Source organism: Anser brachyrhynchus, assembly GCF_964034855.1.
Source record: "Anser brachyrhynchus genome assembly, chromosome: Z".
In the NCBI taxonomy this organism is placed as follows: domain Eukaryota; kingdom Metazoa; phylum Chordata; class Aves; order Anseriformes; family Anatidae; genus Anser; species Anser brachyrhynchus.
In genome coordinates this window covers 47,829,813-47,847,930 of record NC_137697.1, presented here as the reverse complement: position 1 = coordinate 47,847,930, position 18,118 = coordinate 47,829,813, and the positions used below count along the sequence as shown (strand labels likewise).

The 18,118-nt window shown below is 49.6% G+C and overlaps 1 protein-coding gene across 1 annotated transcript; it reads left to right on the top strand.

Annotated features, from left to right (window-relative positions):
• The first annotated feature begins 1,842 nt into the window (after positions 1-1,842).
• LOC308185155 (uncharacterized protein) lies at positions 1,843-17,610 on the top strand. The gene is given in 2 exon segments (XM_080572934.1): positions 1,843-2,835; positions 2,837-17,610. Coding segments are annotated over 2 exon segments (1,344 nt in total). The 5' UTR covers positions 1,843-1,989; the 3' UTR covers positions 3,335-17,610.
• The last annotated feature ends 508 nt before the right edge of the window (positions 17,611-18,118 follow it).

The following is an 18,118-nucleotide window of genomic DNA, read 5'->3' as shown; positions in this document are numbered from 1 at the left end:
CATGGCGGGCAAGATGACGGGATGGGTGCAAGGTCCGCCCTGCAAGTCCTGCAGGAGATGGTTCCAGAAACTGGAAGGGAAACGGAGCCCCAGCGTAGGTCCAAGGCCTTCCCCGGAGGTGGGGCTGCAGAGGGGAGCAGCTGCAGTGCAGCTGGGTAGGGACCGACAGCCTCGGCTGCAGACTCGGTGCCCCAAGGTAGGCGAGCCAAGGCCACGAAGGCGTTGGTGCACTTGGACTCCTGCCTCTTACGGCCCCGAAGCGGCGTGTCTGGGGCAAAGTCCTTCCTCTCCTGGTATCAGCGTCTCTGCCTGCCCCAGGTCCTGCAGCAAACCCTGACACAGCAGAGGCACGACGTGGCCACGCAGGCGGCGAAGCCACAGCAAAGTGTGGCAGCACTGGGAGGCCCAGGAGGAGAGGGAGGAGAGGCGCCTGGTGTCCTCCTGCAGGGGCAATGGCCGGGGGACAGCAGCGGGCAGGTGGCTGAGGGGGTCACACAGCAGTGGGTGAAGTCACGGATGGGGAGAACTGGCGAGCGTGTAGGCAAGCCCCATGTCTGCGTCAGCGCAACGAGCAAGAGCTCTGCCAGGATCACGTTAGCATCCCGAGCAGAAGGGATTTCTAATGGACTGGGTGGGAAACGCTTTCCTCATCCTGTAAGAATTTTGGAGGCTTGGAGAGGGGCAGTGGGGAACTGGCTCAGATGGAGTAAGCAAACAGACCCCAAACCGAAAAGCAGAACGTGCACATTTCAGTGATGTTGACAAGATGTTTAACATCTTTCAAATCCCATCTCTAAAGTTTTTTCTCTTTCTTTCCTCTTTTCCTTTCTTTTTTTTTCTCCTTTCCTTTTTATTCTTTCTCTTTTCTTTTTTCTTTTCCTTTCTTTTTTCTTTTCTTTTCTTCTCTTTTCTCTTTCTCTTTTCTCTTTCTCTTTTTTCTTTTCTTTTCTTTTCTTTTCTTTTCTTTTCTTTTCTTTTCTTTTCTTTTCTTTTCTTTTCTTTTCTTTTCTTTTCTTTTCTTTTCTTTTCTTTTCTTTTCTTTTCTTTTCTTTTCTTTTCTTTTCTCTTTTCCTTTCCTTTCCTTTCTTTTCCCTTTTCCTTTTCCTTTTCCTTTTTTTTTCTTTTCCTTTCTTTCCTTTCCCTTTTTCCTTTCTCCTCTCCTCTCCTCTCCTCTCCTCTCCTCTCCTCTCCTCTCCTCTCCTCTCCTCTCCTCTCCTCTCCTCTCCTCTCCTCTCCTCTCCTCTCCTCTCCTCTCCTCTCCTCTCCTCTCCTCTCCTCTCCTCTCCTCTCCTCTCCTCTCCTCTCCTCTCCTCTCCTCTCCTCTCCTCTCCTCTCCTCTCCTCTTCCTTCTTTTATCTTTTCCTTCTCCTCTCCTCTCCTCTCCTCTCCTCTCCTCCCCTCCCCTCCCCTCCCCTCTCCTCTCCTCCTTTTTATTTCTTTTCCTTTCCTCTTCTCCCATAACAAAACCTACATTACGCCCACGTCCTGCACACGAGCAGCTCTCGCTCCGACAACCCCCTCCTCTCCCCGCAGCCGAGCTCTCCCGGAGCCCGCTCCCGGTGGGCGCCGCCCCCCTCCCGCCGCCCCCCTCGGGCCGGGACCCCCCCGGGGCACGGCTGCGGCACCACCGGGGGGGGGCCGAGCGGAGGCGGGACCCCCTGGCCGGCGGCGGGGCGGGCAGACGGCGGTGCCGGGGCGGGGCGTGGGGCCGGCGGAGCCGGGAGGCGGCTCAGTCCCCGCTGCCAGCCGAGGCCGCCGGGCCCCGCGGAGCAGGCGGCGCCGCGCAGCGCCCAGCCCGGCCCGCCCGCGCCGCACCGGAGCCGCGCCGCGCCCCAGCGCCGCCGCCGCAGGGCGGGCACCGGGGGACGCCGCCGCCGCCACCGCCACCACCACCGAGCAGAGCCCGGCCCGGCACGGCCCGGCACGGCCCGGCCCGGCCGCCCAGGGCACGGCGGCGCCCGCTGACCGCCGCCCCGGCCGGCCGGCAGCATGAGCGGCGGTCGGAGCGGGCGAGCCGCCGTGAAGATGGAGGCGCCGTTTTACCCCGAGGAGGGGCTGGAGCTGCTGCCCGACTTCGTGCCGCTGCCGGGCTTCGCCGCCGCCGGACCCGGAGCCGAAGCCGCAGCAGCGGCAGCAGCGGCAGCGGCGGCGGCGGCGGCCGGGGGCCCGAAGCTGCTGCTGGGCGCCGGCAAGAAGCGGGACCTGCCGCCCGCCGCCCCCTCGCCGCTGCCGGGGCCCTTCGCCCTGCGCCCGCCCGGTAGCGCCCGAGGCAGCGCCGCGGCCCTGCGCCTGCTGCCGCCCGCTCCCAGCGCCGCCGCCGCCCCGCCGCCGCCTCCGGGCTCGGCGGCCGGCTCCGGGGCCGGGGCTGCGGGGAGCCGCGGCGGCCCGGAGGCCGCGCTGGGCTCTGCGGCGGAGCTGCCGCTGCTGAAGCTGCCGCCGGCCGCCGACCTGGAGCAGCTGCTCATACAGGGCGGCGCGGGGATGGGGCCCGGCAGCCCGGGGACGGCGGCGGCGGCGGCGGCGGCGGGGGCCGGCGGAGGCTCGGCGGCGGCGGGGACGTTCCTGTACCGGCAGCCGGTGACGCAGGAGCAGGAGGGCTTCGCCGACGGCTTCGTCAAGGCCCTGGCCGACCTGCACAAGCAGAATCAGCTCCTGGCCGCGCCGCCGCTCTCCCCGCCGGGGCCGTGCTGCCCGGCCCGCCCGGGGCCCGCGGCCGCCGCCGCCGCCGACCCGCCGGCCGTCTACACCAACCTGAGCAGCTTCAACCCCGCCGGGCCGCTCAGCCCCTCGGGCAGCGCCTACCCCGCCGCCTCGGCGGCCCCGCCGCCCCCTCCGCCGCCGCCTCCCCCCCCCCCCTCCGCCGCCGGGGCTGCCCTTCGGGGCGGCGGGGCTGGGCGGCGGGCGGCTGCCGCCGTCGCGGTCGCTGGAGGAGCCGCAGACTGTCCCCGACGTGCCGCCGGCGGCGGGCGGCGACGGCGGCGGCGGCGGTAGCGCCCCGACGCCGCCGTCGCTGTCGCCGCTGGACGCCGAGAGCCAGGAGCGGCTGAAGGCGGAGCGCAAGCGGCTGCGGAACCGCATCGCCGCCTCCAAGTGCCGCCGCCGCAAGCTGGAGCGCATCGCCCGCCTGGAGGAGAAAGTGAAGGCGCTCAAGGGGCAGAACGCCGAGCTGGCCGCCACCGCCAACCTGCTGCGCGCACAGGTCACCCAGCTGCAGGGACGGGTCCGCAGCCACCTCTCCTCCGGCTGCCACATCAACGCCGGCGCCGCCGCCGCGCCGCCCCGAGAGCCGCCCGCCGAGCCGCCCGCCGCCCCGGAGAGCAGCGGCGCCTGCTGAGCGCACCCCCTTTCCCCCCCCCCTTTGCACCCGGTGTCCGGGGTGCTCCGGGACCCCCCCGCCCCCCACCCCCCCCGCGGCGTCCTTTCGGAGCCCCCCCGAGGGGAGCAGGGGCAGGTGTTGCTTGAGTGAAGTGCTTGAGGTCTGTGGAGATTTCGGAAATTAAGGTAATTCCTGTTTACAGAAAGACTGAGCTTTTATTTTCACGTGGGGATAAAATATATATATATATATATATATATATATGTTTCCTAATACACCTTAGTTTCCTAATACACCTTACCTTAGGAAGTGTATAGCGATGGATAAGCTTTTCACAGTTTGGAGAAAAACAAAACAACTGAAAAAAAAAAAAGGAAAAAAAAAAAAAGAATAAGAAGAAGCCAGAATCATACCCTTTCGAAAAGATGTGCGTGGATATATATATATATATTTAAAACACAACATGGCTATGTATATTTTCTTGGTATCGATGAATAATTCTTTTTTTTAATACCGTCTTTCTCTAGAGCTTTAATTTGCCATTGAGAGCTAAGACAACCAGGTGGGTGCTCTCGCACTTGAACGGCTGCAGGTCTAAAGTCGAACCCTGGAGGGAGGAGAATGGCTTGGTTGTAAACCTGAGGCGGGACGAAATGTATTGCCGACTCAGTCGTATGAAAATACTTTTCTAAACTGTTAGCTCCATATTTCTTGTGCCAGTGCAAATCTGGGGCATTGATAGTTATTTATTGAAACTTGAACACTTTTGGACGTTGCCTAGACCTTATTTTTATAGATAACATGTTAGTAGTGAAAACAGTTACCTTGGCAAGAAGAGCTTTACTTACTCTTTTTCTTTCACTGTGTACATTCCAGTAGTGTTTGCTCTTTGCGTAGTATAGTAACGATCCCGTGCTATACAGAAAAGGGCTCAGATTTGGGGTGGATTCGCTATGAGAACGGTAATTCCATTGTATTCTGTTTGAATAAATCACAGAAATACTACGGAGAAGGAGATTTATTTTTCGGTAGAAATCTGTATGCATTTCTTCTCGGTCTGCTTTGTTCTAAAGAAACTTTTTCTGCAATACGCAGGAGGCTGAAAGAGCCAGTGCTAGAATGTGAAGTTAATTTCTGGCTTGGAAGAACTGACGCGCTTTATTTCTTTGTCAAGATTTTACTAGCCGAAGAGAGCAGCACAGGAACTTCTTTTTTTTTTTTTTTTTTTCTCCTCTGGTCGATTAGACATAATCCTCAATAAGTTCTTTGAAAGCTGTAGATCCCTCGCTCGGTCCTGCTGCCTGCCTTGCTTCTGTGGCTCCCTCCCGCGTGTTTTGAGCATCCCCCCCGCCTGTGCAGCGCTGCTGAGCCCTGTGGATGGTGCAGTGGGAACGGTCTGTCGGAGCGTGAAGGTCACCCGGCGAGAGCACGGCTCCTCCTGAGCAGATCCGGCTGCAGAGCAGGGCCCGCTCCTGCTCCCAAGCCGTGCAGAAGGCTCTGCTGCAGCCTGGACAAGACGTGAGGCCGGGAGGCGTGCCTGTGCCAGCTGGTGAAAGCGGGGGGCCGCGTGGGGAAGCATGGGGGCTCGGGCATCCTCAGGTGTCCCGGCCCATCGCTCGGCTCTGTTGCACCTTTCTGCAGCTGCTGGACATCCGCGTCACTTCTCCTGAAGGCTGCGCGCCGTGCTTGGAAATCCGAGAAGAGAGCCTGGGATGGACTCGTCTTTTTTTTTTTTTTTTTCCTATTTTTATTTTTTGCTCTCATTAGTGACACTGTTCGAAAGGTTCAGCCGTGGTGGTCCTGCTCTTCCAGCACGCTGCCACCCAGGGCACACCTGTAACGCGGCGTGGCGGTGCATGGAGTTGGCGCCGAGATGCTCTGAGGAGGTTTCTTTTCTTAATGCATATGCAAATCAGGTAGAAGCCATATTAATCATTCTGTAACTGTTTTAATCACGTCACCGGAGCCTGTTTTCGGGGTTTTAAATGGTCGAGTGTCACGGTACCTTCTGCTGGCTGGTAGAGCTGCTTTAGAAATGCTGGTGAACAGAGGCAGAATAATTCTGATCTTAGCGTGGGTTTGAAGAGTTCTTAAAGGCATTCTGAGCTGGATAGCATGCAGCCTGTGGCAGTGCCTGCTGCATAACGACCGGGTACAAAGCAGTTTTTACTATGTGGCAGACATCACCTATCTGCAAAGTTGCTGCGAGGTTGGAGGAACTGATAAAGATTTTTTTTTTTTTTTGGCCACCCTTGATGTTCTTTCCCTGGTGGGAGAGGCAATGCCACCTGGGGAAATCCGCTGATGCGAGGTGCTTATCTTTACTGCACGTGTAGCGAGTATAATTTTTTTTAAAGCATCTTGGAAAATACATGAAAATTACGTGTACGGGCAGGACAGTTTCAGTTCTCGTGTTCGAGGATGAGTGTGGGGCTAGGTAAAGACCCTGTGGCAGGACATGGGGCAGGCTGTGCAGTACTCGGTGCTTGTTCTTCGCTCTTTGGTACCGCTTCTGGTCAGAGCAGGTTAGCGATGCCCAGGGAGAAGTGGGTGAGCCCCAAGACACAGCAGCCCCTGCCGTCCCCCTTCCTGACCCCCGGCGGTAACGAGCTGGCCCTTTCCGGCGTGTCGCTGTCGAAGCCAGCGAGTGCCACGCGTTGCCTCTCAGCTTTCAGCATGAGCAGCCCTGCATACGGCCTCTCAAAGATCCCGCCTGCAGACTTTTTTAATAGCCTGCTTTACGCCCTGGTTGGCACGTGTTGGGCGATGGAAGTGCTGACAGTCCGGCCCTGTTAAACCGGTGGCTGACAGGAGGCTGCTGCCGGGGCTGCCTGCTCCAGCCCTCTGCCAGGCTGGGGATGTGACCAAGATCTGAGAATAGGGTTTTCTTAATTTTTTTTTTTCCTACTGATTTTGCAAGAGGTTACTGATCCCCAGCAGGGAGGCGAATGGACAGCCTGAACACCTAGAGGTTTAAACAAATATAGCAAGGCTCAGGAGTGCTTGCTTTCTGCAGCTGTCAGGCTTCGTTGCTTCACGTTTTCACTTCTTCAATTATTGTCTTCTAAAATGTATCAGTACTCTGTCACCTTGTAGTGTGCCTAAGTCTTTAATTACGTCTTCTTTAGTTTGTACTTGTTTTTTTATTATTATTTAATTCAGTTCATTGCAGCGTTTTTCTTCTCTATATCCTTTATCTTTTGTTTTGATATTCTGACTGAAATTTTCATCATTGTGAAATGCTAAAAGTGTGATACCGGGTAAAATTTTTCCAGTCTGTTTATATGGTTTGGATCAATGTAGCTCACTTTCAGTAAGCGCAGGTACGTAGGGTGCGTGAGAATCACTGTAAAAAAAAAACAAACAAACAGTTCAAGTTCATTTGGAGCCTCAGTGCTTTTCCTTTTAGTATTCTTCTCCATCCTTCAAAACCATACCATGTTTTGCTACGCTTGTGTGTGTCCATGTGAAGACTTTCATAGTGCAGGCTACTCCCGCGCCCTTCTGATCTGGTTTTGTGTTCCAGGTACGAACCCGTGCCAAGTGAGCATTCCTCTTTGTGTCCTTGCCCCAGGTGTAGCCTCTGCTCTGGGGACTGTGCGGTCCCTTCCTGTATCTGTTCTGGTTGCTGGGAGGTTGCTGCTCTGCACATCTGGCTTGCTGCTCGTCAGCAGACTTTGAAGATGCTTGATGTCTTGGTCTGGATGCGAGTTGCCTTCCTGTCGAGGTGCCACAGCAAAACGGCTTGATTCATAAGTGACTTTTGTTTCCTTGAATCGTTAGTGGATCTCTTCTGTCTTGGGGAATAGGAGTATTTGTGGCTAGGGAAGTGTTGTTCACCCTTCCTGGGGAAGAGGCTTGGAGGAGCTACCACCAGCACTGCCCCTGCTTTATGTCCATGTGGGGAATGTGCCCTGCTGCCGCCACATCAAGCAAAGCCGTCACCAGGAGTTGATGCATTTGCTCCCTCCCTGGCGTCTGTCTGTGTCTCGAGTTGCCCAGGCAGGTCTGTGTGGTTGGTGAGTGGTTGTTACAGCTCCCACCACGGTTCAGGGGAATCCACCCGGCAGGCCTGGGAAGCAAAATCCCCAAGGACGAGTGCTTCATGTGCCCTGAGAAGTGTGGGTCTGTGGTAGTGCCGCATCCCCGTTACTGACTGGGCTGAGTCTCGTGGTGGTGGCAGTTTTCTCATGGGCTTCTGGTAGTCTCAGATATCTCAAGGGATTTGGGCTCTTCACCGCACATCATAAATCGCTATTGAATTTCATGCACTCTTGAAGAACAAAGAGTGGCCATACAACAGTCCTCTGTCATCTTGGTTTGTGTTCATGTCATTACTGAAACAAGTCATGAGATGCCCTGTTTTTTTCTCTTGTAGTTGCCCAGCTCAGTGTGTCCATCTGACTTCTGAGAAAGGAGCAGTCGCCCAAAGTTAAGCCTCCAGGCGATCTGCAGGAGTTTGAAGTGGAATTATAAATACCTGTTATTGCATAGCGTTGTTCTGTGGCGTTTGAAGTGTGGAGGCATAGCAATCCGAATTGCTTGTAGCGCTGAAAATAGTGACCTGGCTGCTGTAATGTGAGTCTGAACAACCTGAGTCCAGCAGCTTCTTAGGGAGTCTTTCTCTGTATCCAAAATGAATATACAAGAAGAAACTCATCTGCTTGTAACATAAGTCCGTCTTCAATGTGTTTTTGGCGTCCTGGTTTGTAAGGAGAAAAAGCAATGAGTTACATTTTTTGTTTGTTCTTGGGCAGCTGTAACTGCTGCCGAACAACTTTTGTTCCTTCCTTGCTTGATTCTCTAACTTTCTATGTTTAGCAAGGACAGAAAGTGGAATATGACATCTCTGCGTACATGCTTGACTTGTACAAAACCACTTCCATTTTCCAAGTAATTTATTTTCTATTTTGCTGTAACCGGGAGAGTGCTGGGAGAATTCCTCAGCTGTTTTGCCCCTCTCTGTTCACTTCATCTGGTCAGCGTTTTGTGCAGTGACTGTGTGCATTCCAGCACAGGTGGATGGTAACATCTGTCACGGACCCACTTTTTTAAACACTTTTCTGCATCAGCAGAAAAAGCCTTGAACAGAAAGGTTTCACTGTGCATCACAATCCTGCACATGGCTACTGATCTTTTGAAAGCCATAATTACTTGCTGCGATGCTGCACCAGGACTTACACTACCTGGTTCAGTAGGAGAAATGTTCATGTGAAAAAATCCAGAATCTTACATTTCGTATAAACCTTACAAAATCTTGCCACACATGGCGAAACTGTATTGAGAAGGTGTTGATTAGTTAAGTCTGAATTTAGGAAGATTTAGGCCGTTATGGTGCATTATGGTGCATTATGATGAGAGGTCTCGTTAATTCTCGGTTACTCCTGCCCGCTTGTTTCAAAGGTCTCTCTCTCTTTGGGCTGCTGATGAAATGGCTTGCAGCTGGTTATGCTGTGACACCTCTCTCTTCATGGTGGCTGTTAGTAACTCAGAGGTGGGACAGAGGTGACTTCTGCATGGAGTGGCCACGTGTGACAACCTAAATGTGGGTTTCAGAAAAATTCGGTGCACAGTAGAGAACCTGCTGCGGTCTGCATGCTGCTAACAGTATAAAAACCTCTACATCTAAAATTTACAGCGAGGGCATCTTTCCAAGACACCACCCTGTTGACTTGCAGCGTGCATTGGTCCCCACTGCCTGCTTCAGGCAGGAAGCACCGTTCCTCAGCTATGGCATGCCAGAAGGCTTGCTTTCCTCATCAGTGCAATTGCAGACTGGATCTCTGACTGGAAGTTCACACGGTCCACCGCACTTAGGGCTACCCGAATGCCATCTTCTAGCTGTTTCCAAATGCACATTTCTTTTGAGTAGTCTTGTAAAAGCGTGTTACCAATGTGAGAGTGCTGCATGAAAGCATCTTGTGTCTCCAGTAGACATGAGCCCTTACGCTGGGGTCCTGCTCTCTGTGGTGTCCTCTCAGCTCCAATACCAGTTCTCATTGTGATATGCCATGAGGCACCATCATTTTCGTTGCAGGGGCCAGGTTCTCCCAGAAGAAAACTAAGGCACAGCAATGTGTGTGATTGCAAGGTGATTTTTCAGATTGCCAGTCAAATTGGAGGGACTGTCAAATCCTGCAAGGTTAAATTAATGCACGAAGATCACCTACTTTAAAGTCACATTTAGCCATACTGAGATCTAGAGCACTGCAGTTCATGCGTAGTGATTTGTTGCAAAGTGAAGGGAAGGTTATTATAAATAATGATTGCAGGGGTTTGGCCCTAAATAATTACCTGCCTGCCGTTTGCTTTCGTGCCTGTCAAAAGGTCTGCTTCTGTAGCGTGGCTAGCTGTACACTGAACTTTTCTCTGGATTCTCTACTTGTAAGAAAGATGGTCCAAAATACTGTCAAGAAGCCTATGTGCTGGCTAAATACCTTTTCTCGAGGAATTATGATTTCTGGAGGAACGCTTTGGAGTGATGGTTGAATACGAGGCCCTGCTAGCACACAGAGACAATGGGTATCACCAGTTCTCTGTGCTCCAATGCTCTGCTAGATTCTGATATTTAGTGAACTACTGAGAAGACTTACTTCTACTGCTACTTAATGGTTTAAAAACAAGTTCAGAGTGGAATTGTAAGCCACATAAATAAGCTCCATCGAGTCTTGATGTATCCATAACAAACACTCCATCCCGTCCCAGAAAAATAAACCTTTGACTGCAGTTTTTTCCTTTTAAAAAAAAAAAACAAAACAAAACACAACAATTTAGCAATTTTAAAACATTTCTGCTAGGTACCTTCAAGCATCCCTTTTAACTGTTCGGTTACTCACCCTTTGCCCTCAGTGAGATTGTGGTATTGCTTCTCTCGTAAATGGAAAAGACTAAAACTGTTTAAAGTCAGGCTTCTCCTTGCAGCCCTGTTCTTAGACTGTGCACTGATCATTCTAAAAATCATAACCAGGAGCCTGAGCGTTGTAGAACTGTTTGGTAACATTTTCCTGTCCTCTCCAGAAAGCTTCCTGCCACCTCAAGGGGTGCACGGCCCTTCAGCCTGACACAGAAGGTTGGCTTTTAAGGATGAACAGCCTTAAAAAAAAAAAAAAAAAAAAAAAAAAAGCTTATACAGATAGTCTTGTGGCTCATGCTGAGCCTCTCAAAGGATAGCATGTTGCGCTTCACAGCCTTTTTCCTCTCCTCTGTTTCATAAACCACCATGTTTTCTTGCAGTGCTGGGCACAAGTGGCATAGAGTAAAGTTAATGGACTGCTCAGGAGAGCGTGTTTAGGATATCCTCCCTTTCTTCCTTGGAAACTTGAAATGAGACTGATAGAAAACTTGCCTCTCTGAATGAACAGAGTCAACAGCTGAACTCGTGTTCTTTTGCAGGTTTTACCATTCTGTCTTTCAATATCCATCACGGAAAGGTGCATTGTAGGGAAACAGTGGGAAGATAGTGACTTCTACTGAGTTACAACTCTTCTTGTTATATATAGTATGTCACATAGGCCTTAAGTACCTAGGACGCTGTGGTGGGTAAAACCACCACAGACACCTACTCTACTCACAGTCTGCAAGATGACACCTTCAGCAGAGCAGGGCTTTCTAACGTGCTGCCCAAACGTCAGAACGTTACCAGTTCAGGCCATTTTGTGCCGGTTACTGAAATGGTATTGTAACTCCCTGTGGTGTTTTAAAGCCCTGTGCACGCTGTAACTGAAATCACAGCACAGGCTGGTATACCTGTGGTATGTTTGTGGTATGCAGTGTGATGTCACGCTGCCAGCAGGCCAACAGTATGTAATACCAAGCACATTTTTTATTCCTTTCCCCATGGTAATACTTAGAGATGTTAGTTGGAGAAACCTGCAGCAGTGGGAAAAAGCAAGGAACCCAAGGAAGGAATAAAAGTTAACTACGAGAGATTATTTAATGTTGATATTTATTGTATGTGGAAGTGGGGGAGAATTAATATTGCTCTTCAGGATGCTTTTTATCTTGTTTTGTTTTATTATTACTGCTTAAGTGTCTTCTAACTCATCTTCTCTGGAAACCGTGCCCCTCCCTGTTTTGCCCAATGAGTGGTAATTTCACACTTATCCTTATTTATTTAAAGCCATGGTAACCACCATACTGAAATGTCATCAAGTAAAGTCCAGGTCTGAATGCTGGCTGATGATGCAAAGGTCTGCTCTCTAATAAAATGAGGCTCATGAAGGACAACTTCCAAGAGGCAGCTACGCCCTGGCTTCAAGCATTTGCTCTAATTTCAAGGCTTTCCCATGTGGTGTTGCTCAATATGTAGCAAAACAAGTTCTTGCGAGTCCCTTGAGCATTCCTCTCTATGTAACAGATTAGATATTCGCACTTCATTAATTTCTGTCCTCTGTCCCCCCCCCAAAAAAAAGCAGAAGAAAAGACCCAACACAAGCAAGCCTTAGAGAATTGTTTTGCTTTGTGACGATGCACAGTTTATTGATGGCAGAGACACCTTGCGCAGTGCTGGCACTGCGCTCGGTGTAAACACTTATTTACACGTGCAATTTTGCTTTGGTTGCAGTAGGGGACAAAGAGAAGGGAATAAGTGTTGCAATGTAGTATTGTGCAATTCCTGGCTTTCAAACTGAAAATGATGAGCAAGCCTGCATAGGCCTCTCGCCCACCGAAATCTGGCCGCTGCTTCTTACCACACCCACTCGTCTTAATTAGGAATGGGTCTACAGGCTTTTTAAGGTCAAAAGGAGAGATGTGTAGAGACATTAAGGGAAGGCAGTAGCAGAGGTTTTCTGCTACGAAAGCAAGGAGCAGACCTGCTGGTCCTTGAAACAAGCTCACCTGTTAAATTACCTCTAGTTTACGCTGTCTGAAGGTAACCCTTAAGATGCCCGTGCAGGTTCTTACCAGCTGGATCTCTCTTTCTGAACAAGTCTTGCTGGTGGGGTAGCTCTTCAGCTTCCTTGTTTTTCAGTATGGGGACTTGTAGGTCATTCTTCCAGGGCAGTTTCTCTTTTTTCTGGAGCCGCTCATCTGAGGCTTGTTTCTTCTTTCTGCAATTTCTGCCTAGACTGAAAATCTGTCTGAGGTGTAGGGGACCGCGAATGTGCCCTCGCAGTGTGGTGCTCGTAGTGGCTTGTCCTGTATCACTCAAAACAGATCCCTGTAAGAAAGGAGCAGCTCTGGACAGGTGCAGGCTAGGAAAGTAGAAATACATCCTTCTTAGAGAAATATGCTTTTAAGACCACTTGGCTTCATCAGTTGTATAGAGACCTTCCATCAGCCAAAAATGAGAGGTCTCTTGGGCAGTGGAACCCAGGTTTGAGAGCTCTCGGTGTTTTCTGGTGTCTGGTCCTTGCTGAACGCCCATGACGTAGAAAATAATGCTGCACAGTGCTCTGAGCCTCGCAATATCGTCTGCTGGGATAGCTGCTGGGGTCAGTCAACCCCCGTGGTCATCCCTTGCATGATCAACAGGCCCCAGGGATCTCTTGAAAAGGAGAAGCAGCCCCTCCCTGCTGGTTAGCCACCAGCATCCCCAAGCTCTTTTTCTGTCCGAAATGAGAAGTGTGAGCAAACTGTCACTTCCTACAGCGCTGAAATCCAAACTGGTTCTTCCGAGGCCCTCGGGCAGGGCACTGCAACTCACTTGTCCAGGATAGCTATTCAAAACGAAAGGTGGAGACAGAGCAGTTCAGATTTACCTCCACTCTTGCAGCAGCTTACGTGCAGATACTTGGTGGGTGGCTGTCTGCCCACATGCTTTGCTGGGTTTTTACAAGTTGGGTTTATGTGCACCTTCGTATTCTGCCTTATTAAACTAACTGGCACAGAGGAACCCTCTGAGAAACCCTTCCAAAATCTCTGCTTCAGGAAGAACTTTTGAAAATTAGCAGTATTTGGATAGATGAAAAATAAATGCAAAAACCTGCTTTGTATGGATTCAGAAATATTTCTGCTTTTTTCTTTTTTTTTTTAACTGATTATTTTGGGGAACTCTTCAAATGGGTGTGCTGGCAAGCGTATTGCATGCAGACCGAGGCAATAGTAGTGAAACAAAATTCAGTAGCTACTGACTGGCTGGATTTGGTCAGGAGAGGTTTATCAAGGACACCTCTGACAGCTTTTTTTCTTGATATGGTGATTACTTTTTTTACATAAACGGAAGCTACAGGGCTTAATAATATACTACAACTGAGGATTATGTCCATTGTATTTTTTTATGTTACTTTAAACTATGTAATACTATAGTCAAAATGCTTATTTCTGAGACAAAGTGGACTATATTTGGTTGGCAACTTGCACTTGATTAAATGTAAAACATTTTCTTAATTTAGTGATGTGTTTAGGAGAATACTGTAACTTACTGAATATACAACGGTGATAACTGTGTTTACAATAACTTTCCAATTCCTACTGTTCAGCGGTGGCCAACTTGTTTAAGAATTAAAAGTAAGGCATACTGCAACTGGTAATCTTGGAAAAATTAATGCAATCCTGCTACCACTAAATACTGTGGGGTGGATACCATGGATATAAATGGCAGCAGAATTGTATTCCAAGTCTCTGTCTTAAGTGCTTATGACTAAAAGGCGACTTGCCTTGTGCTCATTTATGTATTCCTGTGTGTAGTACATCAGTTATAAATCTGTTAATGGTTGATTTGTAACACTAGAACCTTTATGGGGATCACAATGGGATTTTTGTTTGTTTGTTTTTGTTTGTTTCTGATCAGAGACTTAGACATTTTGGAATGTATAACGTTTATCCTTGTGCTGGAATTGTTTACATGCAAAAAGGTATTTATGATTTTTTGCAAACTGCAATGTGCAATTTTGTACACGTGTTTTAAACTAAAGAGTTTATAAGGAAGATATTGTATGTACAATACTTGGACATGAGTATTATTTCTTTGATATAAATATCTAGAGGAAAATTAAAGTTGCTTTATATTCATATTTTTGGCTGTTTTTTTTTTTTTCATTATTTCAGCAAGAAATTTAAAAGCCATCTTAAGGCATAATTCTCACTTTGTCGGAAAATCAAAGAGCTGGTCCATCTAGGCTTTTCCTGTAGTATCTTTTTATCATGCTTAATGTGCTGCTCCTTTCAACTGTATCAGCATTTTGGAGTACAAGGAAGGAAGGATTTCTTTTGATAAAAACGCTGCACTTTAGGACAACTTCCCTATACACTAGTGCAGACGCAGCTCAAAAATTGAGCTTCTAAAAAGAGGAGAGGCAGAGAAGAGAAAGCCCCACTGCTGTGACATCAGATCCCAGGCCATCCTCCAGAGAAGAGAGCACTGTCACAGCAGAATGAGGGATGGCAGGGACTTGGTCTGAAACCACATCTGCAACAAATCTGTTGAACGAGGCGGCACTTTTTTCCTCTCCCGTGATCGTTCTCATGCCCATAACTACATTTCGACATATTCCCACGGGAGGGCTGCTTGGCAAACACTGCTGCATGCTAGAAACACCCCAGAGGTTCCGCTTGAGAACTCTGCTGCTCCGGGAAGGCAGCCCTGCCTCCCAGATCTGTCTTCCCAGCTGAGTTACGCGGGGAACGACGCAGTGCCAAGGCTGAGCAGGAATGCTCAGAGGATGCCAAGCTCAAGCAAAAGCTGAGAAGCTCAGCAGTGGCCATGGAGGTCATGACACCAGCCCATGATACAGCTGGATCCTGGCTACCTCTGCAGCGGTGCACGGGACAGAATCTGGTGTGCAAAAAGTTAGAGGGGAAAAAAAAAAAAAAAGGAAGCTGCGAGCATTGTAATTCAAGCTGTTGTACATAGCCACTTATGTTTTATAGCCACATAATCTGTTTGGTGTGGGATTACTGTGACTTCTAAATGGGAACCACGCCTCCTTTGGAGTTATTTAATGTGTTTTAATCTTCATGTTGTGCATGGCTGCAGACTGTATTTCACACGTGCTAGCCAGACCACTCTGTACAGATTTCCACTCCACTTCAGTACAGATTTCTTCCTCACTTCAATACAGATTTCTTCCTGAGAGAGTCCGTAGTACTCTTGTGATATACTTGATGCTTTCCAAATTAAGTACTTGAGTGCTTTGAAAGATGCTTCAGGGTATTGTTTCTAATTCTGGATGTCAATTTGAGCTACAGAGCCCACTTACATAAAGATATGTTTTTAAGTGTAGTATAGGAACCAAGCTACTTGTTCGCTCTAAGTGCTCAGTTTGGGCCTTGGGTGTCTCACAGAGGTGCCCTCAGAATCAGAAGAGCTCAGCGAGGAGAGAGCTTCGTCTGGTTGCACTCTGTTATCTGACAGGCATGGAGTAAAAGCTGGGTGCTTTGCATTACTTGCATGCTAACCTGCAGCATCATGTTAAACTTTATTATGCCTCTGATGGCCCTTTTCCCTTCACCTTCTGTCACCAGAGGCCTTGCAAGAGTGGAGCAGAGGTGGCTCTTGCAAGGCTTCCAAAAGCAATGTCCCATGGTAGTAACTCAACCCGCTACCAGATTTAGTGCCACTGCCTGTGTCCTAGACCAAGCGTCTTCTTCAGTCAGAGCTACTCAGGTTCTGATGTATGCCCTTCAGGTGGATCTGGCAATTGCATCAGTTGCCAGAAATCAAATGGCAGGTGACGCACAAAAGCTGGGGACCTCTCTCATTGGTCCTGGTGTGGGCTGATTGCTCCCTGCTTCACCTTCAGATGTGTGAGATACCCGCTCCTCGGCTGAATTACGATCATTTTCCAAAGTTTCCCCTTCCTTGGTGTGACGTAGTGAAGTGCAAGATATGACACACAAGTTGTGTTGGGTTTCCCCCCACCAACAGTAAATGAGATCAGGAAGTGCAAATGGCAAACCCTCAGCACATTTGGGCAGATATCTCATCATCCGAGCCACCCTGACACGTCTGAAATTCCTGCTTCCCTCACTTTTGCTCTCAGATGTCAGCTCAGTGCGGCCCTGGGAGGGTTTTGGCAAAGGGAGGTGTTTGGGTGGTTTCTTCCTGCCCCCCCCCCCCCCCAACATCGACCTGCGAGTCAGGCAGGCATGAGGGCCAGATTCCTGAGGGTACAGGTTACAGGGGCCAGCTGCAGCTCTTGGGGTGCCTCTCGTGTCCTGTGGTTTGGCTGTGGGGGCTAATGCACACACTCTTCCAACGGTTCAGTTTCGGAAGGTATCCAAAAGCTGGGGTCAGCTGTCCCCAGAGCTGCGCTGCGGTGCCAAGCGACTCCTCCTCCACTCCAGCCTGGCGTCTCCTCTGCGAAACCATCGGCACTCTCGCTCTGAAGGAGCTGCACTGCACGGCCTGAGCTGCGCCAGCCTGGGAGCAAACCTCCAGCCTTTGCTTTTCCTCGGCTTACTGGTTGTTCTTTTGTACCGAGCAAGTCATTTCCCTCTGGTGCCCAGCAGAGCAGTCTGTCTGCTAGTAAATTTCCAGTATCTGCAGTAAACACCTGACACGAGTCCACCTGATGCTCTGCAAGCCTTGAGGCTTTACACACAAACAGAAACTCTTTGCCTCCCTCTCCACCCTTTCTCCATGCCACATCTCCCCTTGGGGCACCTGTGTTTCTCTTACCCCAGTGCTTCTCCTGCCACCCCTCAGCCCTGCAGCACCCTGAGCACACCTGCAAGGATGGGAGCGCTCACCTCCACATTTTTCATAGAGTCATAGAATGGTTTGCATTGGAAAGAACCTTAAAGACTAATTCTGCCCCCTGCCATGGGCGGGGACACCTGTCATTAGACCAGGTTGCGCAAAACCCCATCCAGCCTGGCCTTGAACAATTCCGACTTTCACCTGTCATTTTGCAACAAAAAGAGGAAAATTTCCATTCAGTGAGTTAGTAAATGGATTGACAGCTGCATTTGCAAAGGAGAGACATAGCGCAACATGCCAGCACTGTGAGCATGCAGGGTCAGTGCTGCCTTGCTGCCCCATGCTGGGTAAGACCTGGGTACATCCACAGCAAGAACGTTGCCCTAGAAGCTGGGAGGGCTTTGCAGGTTTGGCTTTCAGCTCCAAGTTGCTCCTAGATGGAATTTCAGGCAAGGGTTATGCTCAGCATGATTCAAATAGGGAAAAAATTAAGGAAGATCCTGGAGAGAGAATTACACAAAACAGAGAGCAATATAAATGCTTAAGGGTTAAAAAATAAAATAAATAAAATAAAATAAAATAAAATAAAATAAAATAAAATAAAATAAAATAAAATAAAATAAAATAAAATAAAATAAAATAAAATAAAATAAAATAAAATAAAATAAAATAAAATAAATAAAATAAAATAAAATAAAATAAAATAATAAAATCAGCGTTAGGAAACTTGTAACTATTCCCTGAAACATACATTAGAAAATTGGCAACCTCCAGACAAATAATAATACATAACAAAGGTGCCAGATTACCTCTACTGCCTTTCCCTGTGCCCTTGCTCTCCAGTTTACAGCTGGAGATTAAACACAAGTTGCTGTGGCGAGGAGGTCTTCCAGTTTGTTTGCCTCCTCACTGAAGGTTTTTGGGGAGAGCAGGGTCTCTCCATGTGCTGGCCAGCTGGGCTGATCTCAGGACATTGAGAGCTCTCCCTCTTCACCTTCACCTTCTCTCCGTCACAGTGCAGTTATTTGTAGTGTCGGGTCAGCAAAATAGTTCCTCGTTTCCAGACGGTCTGAGAGCATGCCCTGTGGGTTAGGTCACTTGAACACCTTTAACCCCAGCATCCCCTGAGGATCAGCGCGTGCTGTCAAATGTCACTGAGGCCCCACTGATCGCTCATTCTAGGGGTGTCAAGGGACACTCTCACCTGTGGGTCACGGGCT